The following is a 21,615-nucleotide window of genomic DNA, read 5'->3' as shown; positions in this document are numbered from 1 at the left end:
CCCCAGATAAATTTAGCATCAGCTTTTAACAACTCTTGGCATGTCCTGGCTTTGATACAAAAGTGTTTGATAAAATGACAGTAATAAGAACATAATCCGAGGAAGCTTCTCACATCTCTAATACTTTTAGGAATAAGAAATTACATTATAGACCTCACCTTTTCTGGGTCTGGCCTCACACCTGCGTTTGACACAAGGTGGCCAAGTATTGTGATTCCTTTTGTTCCAAAGAGACACTTTCTTGGATTAAGTTTCAGTCTGCCTTGTTGGAGACACTTACAAATGGCCCTCAGTCTTTTTATATGTTCATCAAATATCTCTGAGAACACTATTTTACGCAGCTCCAAGATGTCTTGAATGTAGTATGCTGTATAGTTTCTCCTGGACGCTGTGCCCTGCACTTTAATTTCTCTTCAGCCTTGCACTTCTGTGCTTGTGTGTCACTGAAGTACTTGTGCAGTTCCACCTGGAATACTTCTCAGCTTGTGAATTGCTCCTTTGTTCTCGTACCATTGCTTGGCAGTTCCCTCCAAGTAGAAAAATACGTTAGCCAAACACACGGTGTCATCCCACTTGTTAAATTTTGCTATACGCTCATATACCTTCAGCCACTTATTTGGATCTTGGCCATCATCACCAGAGAACTCGGAAGGATGTCTCATGGGGTGGCACACAGTTGCTGTCATTGTAATGTCCTCTTCTTCTTCTTCTGTCTCCGATAGATTGCGATCTGTTGAATATGGCTCCAACTCGGGTTACTCGCCACGTAAATGGCGGCTCTGTTGCGGCCTGATGTGATCCACTGTGTCATCGACAATGTGGGCTATCACAAGTTCCAATACCCAGCGTCTGCACCAGAATAATGTCACATAGAATAGGGTGTAATTAGATGAATGACGAACACTAACTTCACTTAATGAAGGTTTATTCAGCATTTGCACATACAAGACTGCGGAGCAAACTTCCTCTGGCCAAAACACATACAGTATACAGGATGGTCCATTGATAGTGACCGGGCCAAATATCTCACGAAATAAGCATCAAACAAAAAAACTACAGAGAACGAAACTCGTCTAGCTGGGGAAACCAGATGGCGCTATGGTTGGCCTGCTAGATGGTGCTGCCATAGGTCAAACGGATATCAAATGCATTTTTTAAAAATAGGAACCTCCATTTTTTATTACATATTCATGTAGTATGTAAACAAATATGAATGTTATAGTTGGACACTTTTTTCACTTTGTAGTAGATGGTGCTGTAATAGTCACAAACATAAAAGTACGTGGTATCACGTAACATTCCGTCAGTTCTGATGGTATTTGCTTCGCGATACATTACCCGTGTTAAAATGGACTGTTTACCAATTGCGGAAAAGGTCGATATCGTGTTGATGTATGGCTATTGTGATCAAAATGCCCTACGGGCGTGTGCTATGTATGCTGCTCGGTATCCTGGACGACATCATCCAAGTGTCTGGACCATTCGCTGGATATTTACGTTATTTAAGGAAACAGGAAGTGTTCAGCCACACGTGAAACGTCAACCACGACCTGCAACAAATGGTGATGCCTAAGTAGGTGTTTTAGATGCTGTCGTGGCTAATCCACATATCAGTAGCAGACAAATTGCGTGAGAATCGGGAATCTCAAAAACGTCGGTGTTGAGAATGCTACATCAACATTGATTGCACCCGTATCATATTTCTATGCACCAGGAATTGCATGGTGACGACTTTGAACGTTGTGTACAGTTCTGCCACTGAACACAAGAGAAATTACGGGATGATGACAGATTTTTTGCATGCATTCTATTTAGCGACGAAGCGTCATTCACCAACAGCGGTAACGTAAACCGGAATAACATGCAGTATTGGGCAATGGAAAATCCACGATGGCTGCGACAAGTAGAACATCAGCAACCTTGGTGGGTTAATGTATGGTGCGGCATTATGGGAGGAAGGTTAATTGGCCCCAATTTTATCGATGGCAATCTAAATAGTGCAATATATGCTGATTTCCTACGTAATGTTCTACCGATGTTTCTACAAGATGTTTCACTGCATGACAGAATGGCAATGTATTTCCAACATGATGGATGTCCGGCACATAGCTCGCGTGTGGGTGAAGCAGTATTGAATAGCATATTTCATGACAGGAGGATTGGTCGTCAAAGCACCATACCATGGCCTGCACGTTCACCGGATCTGATGTCCCCGGATTTCTTTCTGTGGGGAAAGTTGAAGGATATTTGCTGTCATGATCCACTGACAATGCCTGACAACATGCGTCAGCTCATTGTCAATGCATGTGCGAACATTACGGAAGGCGAACTACTCACTGTTGGGAGGAGTGTTGTTACACATATTGCCAAATGGATTGAGGTTGACAGACATCATTTTGAGCATTTATTGCATTAATGTGGTATTTACAGGTAATCACGCTGTAACAGCATGCATTCTCAGAAATGATAAGTTCACAAAGGTACATGTATCACATTGGCACAACCGAAATAAAATGTTCAAATGTACCAACATTCTGTATTTTAATTTAAAAAACCTACCTGTTACCAACTGTTTGTCTAAAATTGTGAGCCATATGTTTGTGACTATTACAATGCCGTCTATCACAAAGCGAAAAAAGTGGTCCAACTAAAACATTCCTATTTCTTTACGTACTGCACGAATATGTAATAAAAAATGGGGGCTCCTATTTTAAAAAATGCAGTTGATATCCATTTGACCTATGGCAGCGCCATCTAGCGGGCCAACCATAGCGCCATCTGGTTTTCGCCTTCAGGCTAGACAAGTTTCATTCTTTGTAGTTTTTTTGTTTGATGCTTATTTCGTTAGATATTTGGCCCGGTCACGATCAATGGACCACCCTGTATATACAACTACAGAACATTCCAGTACAATGATTCTTGACATTTGTGGATACTTCTAGAATGTACTTGAATCGAATATAGAAATTAAAATTGTACAGTCCAAGTGAGTTTTGAACTCATGACCCTCCATGCAACAGTGTAATTTCATAACCACTACAACACGGTGCTACTCAGCTTCTTCTTCAAAAATATCATCTGTTTCTCAACATCACTGACACTAATATTTATTTCATTCATATTTTTAGTGGTATGAGGATTAAATTGGGCAATTCCCTGGGTTTTCCTTGGTAAAACGTTTGAAAATGGAGTTAAGCATTTCAGCTTTTGCTTTGCTGCCCTTAATTTCAGTTCCTGTCTATGTGCCACATCTTTACACACAACCAGAATTTCTTTGGGTTCTATGAAAGATTACTTGACAATGTTCTGCTATGGTAGTCACTGAAGGCATCACACATTGCTCCCTTGACAGCCATATGCTAATCTCTGTTTATTTGGAAGTTTCTTTACAGTGATTGTATACCATGGGGGTTACCTCCCATTATGAACTGTTCTACTGGGTACATACGTGTCCAGTGCATGGTCAGCTATTCTTTTAAACTTGAGTCCTCTACATGATTATTGTACCAAGCTGACTATTGTAACTGATGTAATGATGATATTTTATGTGTAAGAGCTGGTGGATATATACTGTTGTGGCATCATATAAAGGCTTATAATTGAGACGATGTAAGTAGATCCCTGACAGCTCACATCCCCTTTGCCAGCTTTCATCTGAAAAGTTCTGACAGCTGCAGGTCAAAACAGTAGCTGTCTACAGAGCTCTGAAAACAACAAAATGGAGACATTCACAAAATTGCATTACATTATTGGTTGAGAAAGCCCCGGAAACTACTGTTCCCACCCCACTGCAACTGTCAGGGATCAGATTATATCACCTCAAATACAGAAACTAACGCATACTACCAAAGACAATGGAAGTGCTGTTGTATTTTATATGCAACAGGCTTATAACTTACATCATGGTTCTGTAATGCAAAGGTATAGGAGTTAAAATAAAGTCCAGGAGATTATGAGAATGTCCGCAGAGGAGTGCCACTGATCTCATTGAAAAACGTTCCACTCAATGTATTCCCTTATAGCCTCTCAGCATCAAACACCCACTTACATGTACTGCTAAGGGTACAATGATGTCCCAGTGAAAGTTGTCACCCAGTCTCATTGCAGTAGTTTCCATGATAACGAAGCCAAATAGATTGTTCCATAGGACAAGATTTTTGTCTCATCAAAGATAAATCTTGTATGTGCGTGACATTATTCCAGTGTGGGGGCAGTTTAAATATCAAAACAGAAATAACAAACTTCAAAATGCCATGATCACTTTAGAAGACCACTTAGGTTACCAGTTTGGGAAAAACTATGTTGCCATCTTCGGATCTTATGCACTACACATCACAGCATCTTGTTCATGTGTACAGTAATTCGTCACACATAATAAATAGAAATTCCATGAACATGCATAACATAGTATAGGCATGTAAAAGGTAAAACGATCATTGTGTGCAATACCATTATGCATGCCATTTTGCACACATAGCCATGGTACTTTGAAGTGTAATGGATAAGATCTGAATATGCCAACATAGTTTTGCCAAAGTCGGTAATCTGAGTGAATGCTCTACTAACATGAAAATGGCATTTTGAAGTTTGTTACTTTTATTTTCATAAAAATAAATCCATCCTTGCTGGTGAAGTTGCGTTCAGTAAGCACTGACTTTTAAAATTTGTAGCGTTTAATGTGGTGTCAACTGTTCTGCACACAACCCTGACAGTACAAATGATCTGCCCGCACTCAGAATAGACCCTAAGACCAAGGCTGTCCTTTAAAAAGCATTTACTGTAACTTTCTGAATGTTCAGAAAATAAGTTGAATGCCTTATTCAGGATTCCGCTGTATGTCTTTTGACAGTGGTAATATTAGACTTCAGCTCACCTAAACTTTGGATTTGCTTCCGTTTGGAAGTGTATGATTGAGTGAAGAATACACTGATATGACATTATGTTAGCAAATACTAATGGCTTGCTATATGGACAAAAAATTACTTGCATTGCAAATCATGAGAACAGTGTCATATTATGATTGAGATACTGTGTGCAGTATTGCACTTGTAGTCTAGAGGTGAACTCATCCTTCACCATTACATTCTGTTTAATATGTATGAATGAAATCAAATTTTATTCTGTATGAAAGTTTTCTTTTTCAGGGAGCTGCGTCGAGCTGTGAATCAAGCTGACCATTTTTGGAGCTATCAGCTGGTAGAAACAAGTGACTCTGATGATGAAGAAACTGATCAAAGTAAAGAAGTGACCACTCTGGTTGGGTACATAAATGTTTTTAACTATTTTCAAGTATAGGATTATTGGATGAAACAGATAGACCAATTGAAGCAATGTGAGAATTTGTGTGAAATGATATTTCTGAAGAAATGCCATGAGTGAGAGCATTTGGCATTGGGAAATTCTTTTCTTCTCATGGCCATAGTTTTCCCTTTCTTGAATAAATTTGTACATGAAAGAAATTCTTCTTGCAGATGCCCACCAACAACCACTTTCAAGGAAAACAAGTTTCGTTCAGTATATCACTGGAGTTCAGTTTGTGGATATTCTGCAAACAGACCTTTGATAAGTTTAATTTCTGAATATCAGTATTAATATTTAACATTTTAAGAACTGACGATACAAAGCTGAATGGGATTACCTTTCAGACAAAGGTATTAGTCATGCAACTTGAACTGCATCTACATCTACATGTACATCAACACTCTGCAATTCAGAGTTAACGGCTTAACAGCCTGGCAGAGGTTTCATCCAACCAACTTCAAGCTGTTTCTGTTGCGTTTCACTCTTGAACAGTGCGTGGGAAAAATGAAGTCATAAATCTTTCAGTGCAAGCCCTGATTTCTCTTATTTTATTGCAATGATCATTTCTCCTTATGTAGGTGTGCACTAACAAAATATTTTCGCATTCAGAGAAGAAAGTTAGTTACTGAAATTTCGTGAAAAGATCCTGTAACATTGAAAATAACATTTTTTAAATGATTGTCACCCTAACTCACGTATCATAGCCCTGGTGCTCCCCTCCCCCGTTTCATGATAATACAAAACGACCTGCTCTTCTCCGAACTCTTTTGATGTCCTCCTTCAGTCCTGTATGATGTGGATCCTACATTGTGCAGCAGTACTCCAGAAGAGCATGGGTAAGTGTAGTGTAGGTAGTGTCTTTAATAGACCTTTTGCTTCTTCTGAGTGTTCTTCCAGTGAGTGACAGCTTTCCCTACATTATCTGTGTGATTGTTCTAATTCACATTATTCCTAATCATAATCCCTAAGCATGTAGTGGAATTGACACCTTTAGATTTGTGTGGTTTATCATGTAACTGTAATTTAGCATATTCCATTTAGTACTCATGTGGGTGACATCACACTTTTCATTATTTAGAGTTGGTTTCCTTTATGATGACCTTCCAGCAAAAATCAAGGAAGCAAAGAGTAAAAAATGTTGGACATAAGTCACTGATTGGTTTCTCATAATATGCTTCCCTGGGCATTTTGAAAGAAACCAGGAGAATCTGTTGGCTTTAGATCTTGTTCTATTTCAAAAATTCACCTTCTCCCTGCTTGTCAGGCCCCATTCACCATCGACCAGTTCCGTGGTGGAGCATGGCCATTGCCACTGTATCTGTGATTGTCTTCATGCTTTGCCACATCTTAAGCAGCACCCATTCTCTGCCGGTCTTATTATCTTTAAATTTCTTCATGCCAAATCTCATTACTTAATCAAACAGAGCAAGCAGGTGTGTTTGGAATGCTTTGTCTCCTGTCTAGGTTCTTCTGTCCCTTCATCATGGGTGTGGACTCCCTCTGCACCCTCTGAGATTGTCAGCGGCAGTCTTACATTCTGGGCCTTGCCCTTCCATGTGGCCTTCGTACAGATCCATCACTTCTCACAGAACAACTCGCAACTCTATCCAGCTGCTTTTGTCCTGTGGAAATAGTGGGCTGAAGCTTCCTGATCACGTTTTACCCATTGTCGGGTGGAATCCTGCAATGAACCTTTTAATGAATGGGAGCTTCTTCTTGCTGTCTCTGCTCCCCATGAGTCCGCTCCTGCCCCTGATTCTATCCACAACCAATTGTTTCAACAGCTCAATCCTCCACAATGACAACATCTCCTCCAGGTGTTTAACCTTATTTGGCTCAAAGCCATTTTCCCCTCTCTATGCAGAGACAGTATTGTGGTTCCTGTCATTAAGCCTGGCAAGGATCCATCGTCTCTTGAAAGTTACTGCCCAGTCAGGCTGACCAATGTCCCCTGCAAGTTACGAGAATGGATGGTGGCTTGTCGGCTTAATTGGGTCCTTGAATCTCGGGACCTTATCACTGCAGCTTTTGGGAGGGATGGTCTTTGTGCTATCATGTCCTGCTTACACTCCCTGAATGGAGTCTTTGGGGCCGCCTCCTGAGTTTTGTTCACCACTTTCTGTTCCACCAGTCATTCAGAGTTCAGGTGGGCACTGTTGTCAGCTCTCTGCAGACCCAGGGAATGACATTCCACAGAGCTCCGTATTTCTCAACACTGTTAATGGACTTGTGGCATCTGCCAGAACATTGCTCACCCCTGCCTTGTTGTGGATCATTTCTGTATTTGGGATAGCTCCCACTCAGTGGCCTATGCAGAATGACAGCTCCAGGATGCCATCCGGCACACTTCCATGTGGACAGTCTCACACTGTTTTCAATTCTCTCCCCTTAAGTCAACGGTGGTCCATTTCTGTCACCATACTATTGCCATCCTCATCCAGAGCTCTACCTCTACACCCAACACATGACCATGGCCCATCAGTTCAATTTCTTAGGTCTTCATTTTGAATGCAAGCTTAGTTGGTTGCTCCATATCTGTTATCTGAAGGTTGGTTGTTTTCTTAAACTCAGTGTCCTTTGCTCCTTTGCCTACACCTCTTGGGGAACAAATCGTTCAACCCTTCTTCACATTTACTGGACATTAGTTCTCTGTTGTCTGGACTGTAGTTGTCAAGTTTATGGATCAGCTGCCTCTTCGACATTGTTCACCTTTCATCCGGTTCACCGATGTGGTATCCATTTATCCTATGGTGCCTTTCACATTAGCGCTGTTGATAGTCTTCTGGTTGATGCTGGGATCCCTCCCCTTTCGATTTAGTGGTCCCAGCTTGTCGTGTCCTATGCCATCACTATCTGCTTTTCACCTGCGCACACGTCCTATTCTATTCTTCTAGCCTACCTGCCGCCCACCATGTGGTGGTTTTACTGGTTGGGCTCCACGTCGCTTCTCTCTGCCATAAGTTACATCTCCCCTACTTGTCCTCTTCCCCATGTTCTCTCCTGACCACCTCGCTTAGTTAGTTCCTCAGCCCTGGATTCAGATAGATCTCTTCCGGGATCCGAAAGCCTCCATCACACCAAATGTGTTCCATTGTTTGTTCTGAAACTCTTACGGGAGTTTCAGGATGACATGTATCACATCCTCTGTTGTCTTCTTGCCTGCTTCATGTGTGGTGTTCACTGCAAAATTGATGGCCACTTTTCGGGCCCTCTGTTTCATTAAACAGTCCTCACTCTCCCATGCTTTGTTATATAAGGAATCAGTGAGTCGTCTTTACGCTATTGCTGGGAGTTTTTCCCACCACCCCTTGGTCTCTGGCATCCACGATCTTCTGGCTGATATTGGTAATGCTGCTTGTTCAGGTGATTTTCTTTGGATTCCTGGCCATATACAGATCCCAGGTAATGAACTTGTTGCTTGTCTGCCTGAGGGTGGGCGGCCACCTACCCCCTGCAGAATGCCAGCTCCAGGGTGCCATCTGGACACACACACACACACACACACACACACACTGTTTTCTTAGGTCTTCATTTTGACTACAAGCTTAGTTGAATGCCCTATATCTGCTACCTGAAGGTTGGCTGTTTTTGTAAACTCAGTGTCCTTCACCTCCCTCTGGGGGCGGATTTGTGGCTTTACATCAAATCCCTTTTTGCTCAGTTGTGGGCTGACTGATCTACCATCCTCTGCTGTCTTCATATTGGCTGGTCTAGGTTGACACATGGTTTTTTTAATCTGCAATAAGCCCCTGTCCCCTCCATTTGTAATTGCGGGGTTCCCTCGCAGTGACCCATATTTTGCTGGACTGCCCCTGCCATTTGGACCTTAGCACTAAATGTGCCCTCCCACCATCCTTGTCTCAGGTGTTAGCATTCAACCCTCACATAGTTACATTGTAGCTATGCAAGGGGTACCAAATTTGTTATAAAAGTGAATACATTACTCAACGGACAGTATTTTTCTGTTTTAGCAAACTAATAGTTTCTTTCAGGCAATAAAATTTTGTTGATTATGAAATACAAGTTCTTGAAGTTTATTCAGAATGGGAAATGTTAATTAGCAATTGATGGCCATAATTTATCTGTTTAATATAAATGTGTTTTGAATTTTGTGTGCATGAAAAAGTGTGAATTTACGTGCGGCTTTTACTCTGAAGCGAGCTATCACTTAGAGTGCTAAAAGTGCGCATGTACAATTCGCTGACCTGCACAGTGAATTTTATTTTGTGTGATTTTGACCTGAATGGAGACAAATCCAGTTTCATTTGGACTTTACGTGAGATAGACACATCACGCTATTACAGAAGAGTCGTTTAGCCCATTAGGGAAAACTGAAACCTGTGCGCTCGATTTGAAATATGTTAAACACACTAGTGCATGATCAAACTTTCCAGTGATTCGCGTACAATAGTTGCAAACACGCTTGGACTTAATGCACAAAGTTAAAACTTAATTTTGAGACAAGTGCTGATTTTGACAAAAATGGACCAAAAGTTTATTCAAATTATCAAGGTTCTGTTTTAATTAAGACACATATCACCTTGTTGATCACATTGGTTAGCAACACTGCAATGCAGATTAGTTAATTCATTAGAACAATTTGTGACGCAATAAGTCCCATTACACATACAAACTGTTACACAAAATTTGCTGACCGCATGAGAGTATGAGAGTGATATTATTTCCAGAAATGCCAATAAACTGGCAGTTTCAGAAGATAAATTATTAACTTTTGTGTAGCTTCATTGATTGTGCCACACTACTGCTGAACATGTTATATCGTGTCTCTTCACAAGAGATCTCAAGATGCCGGGATAAACAAGAAACAAGAAGAAGACTAAAAAAGAGGCATCGGTGTGACATCTGTCCTCGGTTCTTCACAAAAGTGGTATGTCCTCTCAGATTTAAGGCCTTGGATTTTCCTCTGGAATTTAAGTCCCTCAGATAGTGTAGGTGTTGGTTGTAGAGTTCCTGACCTTGCCTCCACACTGGCCAAGTTCACCCTGGCTTTTCTGTTCATTCTGTCTGGTCTGTTATGCAGTTTTGTTTCCCATTTCCTTCTGTCTTTTTCCCCTTGTGTTGCCTCATTGTATTGTGATAATGGTATGGTGTAGGTGTCAGGACAGGTCAGTGGTGGTGCTGGTGACCCACCGCCCATTCCGTTTCTGGGGTGTCCCTGTTTCTCCCATTGGGTGCCCCTGTTTTTCCCACTTCCACCCACCCCTTTCCTATTCTTTCCTCTTTCTATTGACCTGACATCCCTTTTTCCTCTTTGTTTGCCCATAATCCCTCCTCATTGACTGGACTGTGCTGTTTGTGTTGTTCCTCCCTTGATTTCTGCCATTGTAGATCACGGGACCAGGACCTCACTGTTTGCCCCCCCCCCCCCCCCCCCCAGTTGACAAAACCAAACTTAACACAGTCACTGTATAAATTTGTCAAATAACCTTTCTTGACATCATCCAGTCAGATCAATCCAAAAACGATGTGCACAGTAATCATCATTAGGAAATAACACAGTTCACCCTATTTTCACAGTTAGCATTATTAAAGTCTGACACAGTCCATGACACTAATTACACATTCACTATCCAGTTAATCATTTAAAATGGTCACTGAATTATTGAATCAACTAATGGAAAATAAAACTAGATAAATTTTAATTTATACTACATTGTCTGCAGTATCTTTCCCTGTATTGGTGGACATAGGTCTTGCTCCTTTCAAATTCACCACAGACTGACTTAAAGTGGCTTCCAACAAGCTGGTTATATAGATTTACAATAATAATAGGCATGACCTTAGCTATTGTTGTTTACTAGATTTCCACAAATTACAATTAAAGATTTACATTTATAAGCAAATGAAGAGGGAGATTGGTTTTAAAAATGACTTTTAGATACAACAATGATTTCTATGGGATTATACTGGTTAGTTTGCCTAAATATGGATTCTATTTCAGTAACAATGCTTAACTAAGGATCTTAATCACTCCAGAATCAAGAGTTGCTAACATATTTTGGTCATTTGTTGTAGACATATGTCCCCTATTTTCCTTTTTTTATATACTTTATCAAGAAGTCTAATCAGGAATATGTTCATAAATGAACAATGACAGTGAAATCCAAAATTACTGATACTCTGTAGTTAGCACAGTCCTTAGACAAACTAGTTAGCTCATTAACTTATGATAACCAAAGGAACATAATAGATAATAAAGTTATGTCGATGAGCTCTGGGTCAATGTGTTGAATTTTAGGTATTGTGCACATGGCTTATAAAAATAACATTATCGAAGATATAACAAAGTGGAATAATAATAATTTCTGGAGGAAGAAAAAAACATTATGACTGGGAAGAATCCACCAGCTTTGTTACAGATGTTACATATTGTGTGATCGTATACTTGTCTTGTAGGCTGTGGTAATATACATATAGGCTTACATAACTGCCACAAGAAGTTTTTCTAGCTGAACTTGTACATGGTTGGTCTCAGAAGTACACTGCAAAGGCTTACAATCTCTAACATGAGTTTCATAGCTGTATATTGTTCACCCTTTTTATATGGTCCCATACAATATTTTTCTTTAGCGTTTAAGATGTCTCATCACTGGTGCATAGAATATCAAACTGGGCACTGAAATATAACACTTATCCAGCACAGATCTAATGTTGCTGGAAATGTTCCTAGCAACAGACAGTGTAACAAATCAACACAGAATTATGAGTGTTATACTTCTGCATTCAGGGGGTCAACAATTTTAAGGAAAACATTTGTTACAGCTTGTAACTGGGACTGGTTTGTCAGGGTGTCTTTAGTTCATGAGAGTCATGAAAAAGTAATGAATATGAACAGGTGGTTATGAAAGTAATCAAAAGGTAATGAAATTGGGTGGCTGGCCATGAATTTTGTTGTGTGTGTGTGTCAGTCAGATGCAGTTCTAGAAGGGAGTAGCAAATTATTGTTATCCCCAAAAAGGTTGTATACACTAGTCAATAAAGATTCACTCTTAAAAGCCTTTGTTATCTGTACGGGAGTTGTCTGTCCATCTGTGCAAGCCACGTTGGTTCACAACCTTGAGGGGCAGGTGGGAACAGAGAAATTTGGAGATGTGGCTTCATTAAGCTTTATATGGTGTATACACTTAGTGGAAATGACATATAAATGGTAGCTCTGCCCATGACTGTGCTGCCATCTCATATGTTCCTGGTGGCGTATCAGTTGGAATAGCTGTTTTTTTAATCCTGTTCACTCCCACTTCTATTTAAATCTCTTTAATCCACATCTTTTTTGGAAAGACAGTTCCTTAAAGGTTTTTAATAATTGATATAAAACTATTGTAATTTTAATTTCATTTTAAAGGTGTTAAGGACAATAGAGTAAAATCAATTTCTCACAAACCAAAACATTTCCCATGTCATATTATTACTATTTGCAGACTGTAACTTGACATCTGTTGAGTGGGAGGAGCAGGGAGGGAACACTGTTTGTTGCGGGAAAAGGTGGAGGGCATAATTACTTTGGGGTATTGAAATTGAGATCACTGTTCATACTGACATGTTATGCAATGGAACACAAATGAAACAGTGCAACAAAACACAAATAGAAGCAGCACAGTTCAGTGACAAAGCAGACAACAATGCAGTCAACACTAGTTAATAGTATGTTGCACAGTTGGCAATGAACATTGGCAAATGAGTACAGCTCAACGCCTTCTTACTGCTGCTGACTGCTGTTTTTCTTTAAAGCTTTATTTCTTCATGCCATATGAGATTTCAGTGTGTTACACAATACAAGTACATAACAATACAATTTACTGTGAGTGAAATGAATTATAAGTAATTTGATTTATAAGCACTTGGATGAACAAATGGAAATTAAAATGCTTGGAGACCAACACCTGCCATAAAGCAAACAGTTTCACTGAAAGGTAGGACTTTCAAAAGAATTTTCAGAATGAAACAGTTGTGTGATGGCAATACCACTTTTGTCAGAAGAAGAATGTTAATAGTGTTTCAATAACCACATATAAGTAAATGAAATAAAACAGAATAAGTACAATGAATATGTGAAAGATGTCAAAAAAACTGATAAACATTTTATGTATCAATCAGCCCAGTAATCGTCATAAACATGCAAATATAGACATACTACATTGCCTAAAATGCAAGGGCATGCCATGAAATACCAGGCATTTTATTATAATGTTTTTAATGAATATATAGAAATGATTCCTGCCTTACTACATAGTTAACCTGCCTTACTACACACTTGGTCCATCTGTTCACAGGTTTTCACGTGTCCTCATGGCAGAAAAAATCTCATTTGTTTGGGATAGAATTATCTTTGCACCGTCCTCATAGCCTCGTTGTCATCTGCAAACTTTTGACTCCTCAAATGTTCTTTCAGAAGCCAAGAGGAGTGAAAATCTGATTGTGCCAAATCTGCTGCATAGTGGATATTTCAAAAGTCAAATTTCAGATGGTGTAATGTATCCTCAGTATGCTCAGTATGAGGGCGTGTATACATTATAGCAGAAGTCCCTAGTGATTCAATCAGACGTCTGGCTTTGAGTGCCATGACAACAAGACACTATAGTTAGAACTAGCCACAGTTACGCCCTTCTAAACGTGAAACATTATATGGCCTTCAGCATTCGAAGAGATTGTCAGATTGGCTTTCTCAGTGGGTGCCTGGGACACAATGCATGCTTCCACTGCATCAATCCCTCTTACTCTGTGTTTGATAACTGTGCATCCAGACTTCTACTCCAGAATCACTGTCTTCCATGCACACTTGTGGTCATCAGATAGTAATCTTGGCACCTGCCTGTTACACACTGTGCTATAGCCAAGTTTACCATGGTTGATATTATATGTAGGGCTACAGCTTTGAGTGAATTCCACAGCAATTTTAACAAAACCGACCTGCCTCTTGGCATGGATTCACTGGCTGATCTACTGTTTCACTGTATCATGTTGCACAAACTGGTTTTTGACTCTTCTGTTCATCACTAGCATTGTGTCTTCTATTAATATATCTTCTCAATCATTCCATTTGCTTAGTCAGTTTTGGTCTTTATTTTTACTGTAGGTTGTAGAACTTTTCAGATTTTTCATTCCCTCCAACCATAAAAAAACGAGTAACATGTGTTCTTGTATAGTGCAGATAGACAGTGACCTGGATTAAGTTTCATACACGACTGTGCAGGTGCATACTAATCAGTTGCCATGAGAAGTTTCTGGAACATTGTTAAGCAACCATTTTTGTACTGAAATGCAATATTTGATTGTATGTAAATCTCCATGGAACTTAAAATATAAAGTTCTTCCTTAGTGACACATGACAATAATTTCTAGGCTATTATAGCTAAGCATTATCAGGGTAAAATTACTGTGTTTGCACATACAGATCATATTATCATGCTAAAAATGTGTAGACATCAAGTATTGCATAGCACTTATGTTATGTGATGTTGTTGTTAACTGATTCTTCCATTGGTTCTTGGTAAACAACATTATATTAAATGAAAAGCATTATATTGCTTATGTTCTACAGGATATTGTTAATAACATTACCACAAACTGTGGTGTGTGCAGCGTGCCATAGTGGTTAGAGCTGCTGACTGAGGTGCTCTTGTTCACCAGTTTAAACGTGGTCACCAGCAATTATTTGTTATTTATTACGTATCAGTTCTGGAAGATTCTTGAAATATCTTATGTTTGTAATGTTTGCATATTCTGGAATTTTCTATGTTTGTATAAATACCAACCATCTAAAATATTCAATGTTGGTATAAGTAACTGCACTCTACATCCAGGAGTTCACTTCCATCTGGCTGTATGTTGTTGTTCGTAATAAATGTGTTTTCGGTAGTGTCATATTTCATTGACAACCTTACTTTTGGGTTTGGAATTGAGTGCAGTTGCAATGTAACATTGTTTGGTGATGATGCTGTGTAATTTGAAACATCTACATCACCTTGGCTCCAATTAGGTAAACATAAAAGCCTTCACCTATGTGGACAGGTTTCAGAATACAAGTGGTGTATCATTCCGATGGTCCTTTTATTCAGGAGACTCATGGATTTCAGAACAGCAGTGAATCAGCTTCACGTTAGGTGTCTGTCAGTGTTCTTTAGAGATGTTGGTCAGTATCTAATGAAATGGCTGAAAAGATTTAGGTGACATTGTGAATCCAAATATGACAGAAGTTGCAGAATACATGTACCAAGCTCTTCTAGTAAAGGATGTCACAACAACCAAGGAATATGTCAAGTGGTGCCATCACATCAAGAAAATTTGACATAAAAGAATCAGATCATGGAAATATGACTACTCGTAAATGTAGTCCCTATGGCAGTTGTGGAAGACCTGCAACATCACCTCTCTCATACATCAGGTAATGAGAGAAGAGATGCAGGATTTCATGGCAATGAGAGCTGTCAGACTGAGTAAGCAAGAGATAGCAGTCATGAGTGTTAGCCCTCTATGTCAGAAAGTAATAGAGAATGTTGAAGAAGAGGTATATCGAACCTTAGCAACAATCTTCATGACCAACCTATTGTGCCAGGGAGAATGGACTCAGCCAACTTGAACTTATGCTGCAGCCATCAAATGACAACCCAGTACCTGACTAACTCCTGCACCAGAATAAAGCCCTATGGAAGAACAAGCATTTGTAACACCAGTGTGATCCCACTGTGGATGCTCTGCCCACATTGTAACTACTGTAGAGAAAGAAGGGAATTTTCAATGACTATTGTGCCACCAGACTTCAACCATCACAACAGTTCTATTAAAGCCAGTCAGCTGGAGGTAATTATAGTGTACCCAGGATGAGATTACTCCCCAACACCCAGTAGCCATTCACCATCACCGTACAGAAGTACGAGGAACTTCAGGGGAACCAAGCAACTTCCCTGTCTCTGGAGGTGTGGCTGCCCAGATGCAAATCCTCTTTGGACAACTGTCAGCGCAATGTCAGGAAATTTCATTGACGACATTATGAATGACCAACCTGTTTGGCAACTAGTCAACTCAGAGGATTCCTTTTCTGTAATGTCAGATACTTACAATTGTCAACTAAAGAAGAAGACAGTGTACTGTGATATGAAAGCAGTTGTGTTGAAAGTCACAAATAGAAAATACTTCAATCAACAGAAACATGTATTGCAAGGGTAACAATCAATGACAGAACATAGCCCTTTGAATTTATGGTTTGAACAGAATGTAATCATAATGATACTCTTAGGTGGGACTTTTTGTCGGTATTACTAACAGTCATAGACCATATAAGATGGGAGCCACAGTTTAAAGAAGCTATTCCAACAAGCACATGTAACAAAGATTGCTCTGTACAGTAGTTTGTTATCTGGGATGTTATCCCGTTGTCATCAACAAGGCAAGTTGCAGTCGTCAATCGAGGTGCCCAGTTAAAATGTGAAGCTGTTGTTGATTGCATAAAGCTATTCAGGTTCACAAAAGAAATCTATATGCTAGTGATGATCATAACCTTTGTAGGTGGTCAAGGAGAACTTTGGATCACTAATTATCATGAGCCACAACTCATCCATATAACTAAGTATACAGGAGCTGCCAAACCAGTTCAGCAAGGACAGCTTTCAGTGAATGATTGCTGTACTGCATTAGTTTTTGGATGCTATCAAATCTGTAGTGAAGAAGAGACAGACCAAGTGGTCCATGAAAAAACACCACATCAACACTGGTATTACCCACCAATTAGCAGCCACTGCGCATATAGAGTATTGCCAGCTGAACAGCAGCTAATCCCAGAGAAGGTGGAGAAGTTGCTACAAGATGACATCCTTGAACCTTCAGGGAGTACTTGGTCCTCTTCTGTGGACCTTGTGAAGAAAAAAGGACAGACCATGGTGTTTTTGCATCAGCTACAATGACTGAACAAAATCAAGAAGAAAGATCCAGAATGAGATTTTCTCTCTGCAGCAGAGTGTGCGCTGATATGAAACTTCCTGGCAAATTAAAACTATGTGGTAGACCGAGACTGGAACTGGGGACCCGAGTTCGAGTCTCGGTCCGGCACACAGTTTTAATTTGCCAGGAAGTTTCAAGAAGAAAGATGTCTATCCACTGTCAGTGATACCCTAGACTGCTTGAAAGGAGCAAACTAGGGACATGCACAAAAGACCATTGGCAAATCTATGTTGACAAGACTCTCCCCTTGCAATAATCAAGCCGTAAGTCCATTAAAAGAATGCCTCAATTAGTTGACAATTCCTGTCAGATGAGGAATTGCAGCAGGCAGTTACGGACTACTTCATGCAGCAGGACACAGTGTTTTACCAAATGGTTGGGTTGGTGGGATGAAAGCCTTAATGCTCTCAGTGATTTTGCCTGTTTGGCATAGTGATTCTGGATTGTAAGGCCTTCAAATGAAAACTTTTTGATGGCTCCTTATACATTACTACCTGTGGTACAGCTTTCCGTGAAGGCATGTAAATAACAAAACTTTTCGCTTCATGAATCTAGATATTCAGATAGTTTATGTTTTTAATTTTCTTTTGAACTGGCACAGATTCCCAATTTCTAGCTTTATGTTACATAAGAGCTTGTTGAATATTTGCCACCAGAATACATAATTCCACTCTGAACCCCAGGGAATGAAAGCTCAAATTAATTTGCAGCCACTCAGAGGGAAAGAACACTACAGCCAGATATCACCATTTTATTTGTTCTTGTGCAAATTATGCCACATTTATTAATATGAACCCATGAATGAAACAAAAAAGAATTTTATTTTATCCAGCATTCTTAATAAATTTGCTGCAGTTGAGATACTGCATGTTTTCGTGTTTTCGTTACCCCACATCTATGAAGTCCAGTGTGTTCACAGTCATAGAACCTGCAGATTTTGGTTAATGAAAATAAATATAAATGAACAAACTCTACATTCACTGTGAGGAAATAGGATAATTAATCTGAACATGTACAGTGAAACAAAATTTCGACAGATAAGAGATTTTCCTCTACATCTCTGAAAATAGTATATTTCGATCTTCCTCCAGTACTCTATCAGCTTGGTTTACTTCTCTTTTCTTAGCGTATTGTCTTTTATTTACTCTTAGCTAACAAATTACCTTTATTTTAAATCCTTTTTAACATTATGACTGCATCTTCAATTTTTTGTAATTGGGCTCTGCAAAAGAAAATAGGTTGTTGAGTCTCTTCATATTGAATTTTGAATTGTACATTCTTATTAATTTTTGTCTTGGACTTCATTGATAGGGAACACAGAAAATGAGATAACAAGGATAATTCTTTTACAGTAAACTGATTAAGAATGTTTGGTAAAAATAATTTATTTTTTCAGAATGAAATTTTCACTCTGCAACAGTGTGTGCACTGGTATGAACCTTCCTGGCAGATTAAAACTGTGTGCCATACCGAGACTCGAGCTGAGGATCTTCGCCGTGCACTTGCCCACAAAAGGCAAAGGTCCCGAGTTCGAGTCTTTTTTTGGCACACAGTTTTAATCTGCCAGGAAGTTTCATATCAGCACACACTCCACTGCAGAGTGAAAATTTCATTCTGGAAACATCCTCCAGGCTGTGGCTAAGCCATGTCTCCACAATATCCTAAAGTTCCATGAGTGTTAGTTCTGCAAGGTTCGCAGGAGAGCTTTTGTGAAGTTTGGAAGGTAGGAGACAAGGTACTGGCAAAATTGACACAGTGAGGACAGGTTGTGAGTCGTCCTTGGGTAACTCTGTCGGTAGAGCACTCGCCAGCGAAAGGCAAAAGTCCAGAGTTTGAGTCACGGTTCATGCACACAGTTTTTATCTACCAGGAACTTTCATTTTAATTTATTTTTTCATTTGCTGATTGAGATTAACCGTACAATATAGAAGGTGGAAGACACAATGGAAAGACTAATTCTTTCATGAGCTTATTCTGTAATTTTACAGTCAAACATTTGCTGCTCACATTTATAACAATGACTTAAATGGTAATTTCTGGTTGCAGTGATTTATTTTAATTCCTTGTATAATTCTTAGTTCTCATCCCCTCTGTCTTTTTGAGCAACTGCAAATTAGTCCCAGTTTTGGATTGCAAACAAATACAATTCACTTTAAAGCAAACACTCAATTTCACAATATTTCCTTTTGGTAACTTCTCATATTGTTTGTTTATTGAACTTTGGATGTTTGTTCTTTATTTGTCAGTATTAACGTAATAGCACCATGAATCATACTTTATGACAGTTAGGAAAACAGATCATTCACCAGCCAGACAGCAACTAACAATTGCTTTACATGTGTTACATAGTTTGATTGCAGTGCTTAATGTTTCATTTTTTGAATTACAATAAAGTGCGTTGAGGTTCCTGACAGTGCTTGCTGTCATCTTGTTGTGACTACTGGCATTTGGAGGAATACAATGTGATGAACAGCCCTGCAGTGATATGCGACAAGTCCAAAAGACAGTATTGTGTGGTAACAAATCTGATAACTCCACAAGAAACAAAAAAAAACAAAAAGGAACACAAATGTGTGAATATATTAGAAGATAACATATTAGAACATAATGTAATCACATTGAAATATAAGAAATTAAATATTTATCAGCCATTTTACCAATTTTTAAGAATTTATGACTGTGAACGTCCAGACAATATCCCAAAAATAACCACTCGATGGGTAACGAACAAGGAAAAGACAGCTATACATTCTAGCTTTTTGTGAAATGGCTTCCTTCTGAAGCAGAAAACAGATACACATTGACACAAACACAACTCACACATACGGCCCTGTCTCTGGACTTAGTCATAACTGTGCTTGATGGGAGCAGCAATTTGGTGGTGGGGGTAAGGAGAAGGTTTGGCGCAGGGAGAGGGGGATAGCGAGATTGGGTGTGGGGATGTGTAGTGCTGCTTGAGGGAGTTGGCAGGAATGTAGTGGGGATAGGGTAGGGCTGCTAGGTGCAGTTTGGAGGTAGGGGAGGAGGGGACAGAAAAGAAGAGAAGTTGAGAAGGGGAAAAGGACTGAGTGCATTGGTGAAATAGAAGGCTGCATTGTGCTGAAATGCAGTCAGGGAAGGGGATAGCTAAGTGGAGTACAGGGACTAGTGAAGGTTGAGGTTGAAGGTGTTACTGGAACATGGGATATATTGCAGAGAGAGTCCCATCTGTGCAGACAAAAAAACTGGTTGTGTTAGGAAGGATCCAGATGGCACAGGCTGTAAAGCAGTCATTGAAGTGAAGTACACTGTGTTGGGCAGTATGTTCAGCTAATGAATGGTCCGTCCATCTCTTGGCTACAGTTTGTCACTGACCATTCATGCAGACAGACAGCTGGATGGTTGTCAAGCTCATGTAGAAAGCAGCACAGTGTTTCCAGCTTAGTTTGTATGTCACATGGCTGCTTTCACAGGTAGCCCCACCAATGATGGGATGGGAGATGCCTGTGACCACTTCTGGAGTAGCTGTTCCTAGGAGGATGCATCTGGGTCTATTTCAGGGATATCAGGCTTGAGGCAAGATGTTGGAGTAGGGATGGACAAGAATACTGCATAGTTTTCGTGGGTGGTGGAATACCACTGTGGGAGGGGTGGGAAGGATAGTGGGTATGATATTTCCCATTGCAGGACACAATCAAAGGTAGTAGAAACTCTGGTGTAGAAAGTGATTCAGTTGCTCGAGTCCTGGGTGGTACTGAATCATAAGGGGAGTGCACTTTTGTGGCCAGATGGTGGGTATGTGGGAGGTGGTAGACTGGAGAGACAAGGCAGGGGACATCTATTACTGTCCAAGGTTGGGTGGGTAATTTCAGTCTTTGAAGGCCACAGTAAGACTGTTGGTATACTTGGACAAGGACTGCTCATCACTGCAGGCCTTCATCATGATATCAGTTTCTAATAGTGTGAGTAGAGCTCAACTGTTCATTCAGGACCAATGACAGCTGTTATTAGAAGGATTTGGAACTTCATTCCAGTGCTCAGTTTTACAAAAATTAATTTAATTCTTGTGAATGGCTTTTTTTACTTGGAAAATATTGCCACTGTCTGCTACTGTGGTGGGGTAGAACCAACGAAGTGATAAGACAATTTCTATAAGGGGCAACGAAAGCATAAATCGAACAGATTGTCCAGCGGTAAAGGAAAAAAAGAGAAATTTTGGTTCAACTTAGGTAGATGATAAAAAAATTACCTAAAACAAGATCATTTACACAGGGAACATGATTTGAAGATAATAAACGAAAAGCTGTGAAAAGTAAATGTCTGTAGGAATACAAATAAGTAAAGAACATAAGATATACGACCTATCTGCAGCAAAGAAAG

At 39.7% G+C, this 21,615-nt stretch overlaps 1 protein-coding gene across 3 annotated transcripts in view; it reads left to right on the top strand.

Moving 5' to 3' along the window:
* Nucleotides 1-21,615, top strand: part of LOC124613990 — a 129,068-nt gene that overhangs the window by 32,402 nt on the left and 75,051 nt on the right. For all 3 annotated transcript variants that reach the window (XM_047142780.1, XM_047142781.1, XM_047142782.1), the window contains exon 3: nucleotides 5,145-5,261. In XM_047142780.1, the coding sequence (XP_046998736.1) occupies nucleotides 5,145-5,261 (117 nt within the window). The remainder of the gene's footprint in view (nucleotides 1-5,144; nucleotides 5,262-21,615) is intronic.

This window comes from Schistocerca americana, chromosome 4 (genome assembly GCF_021461395.2).
Source record: "Schistocerca americana isolate TAMUIC-IGC-003095 chromosome 4, iqSchAmer2.1, whole genome shotgun sequence".
Classification (NCBI taxonomy): domain Eukaryota; kingdom Metazoa; phylum Arthropoda; class Insecta; order Orthoptera; family Acrididae; genus Schistocerca; species Schistocerca americana.
Note: the sequence above shows the minus strand (reverse complement) of the source record. Positions and strands in the feature narration are given on the sequence as shown.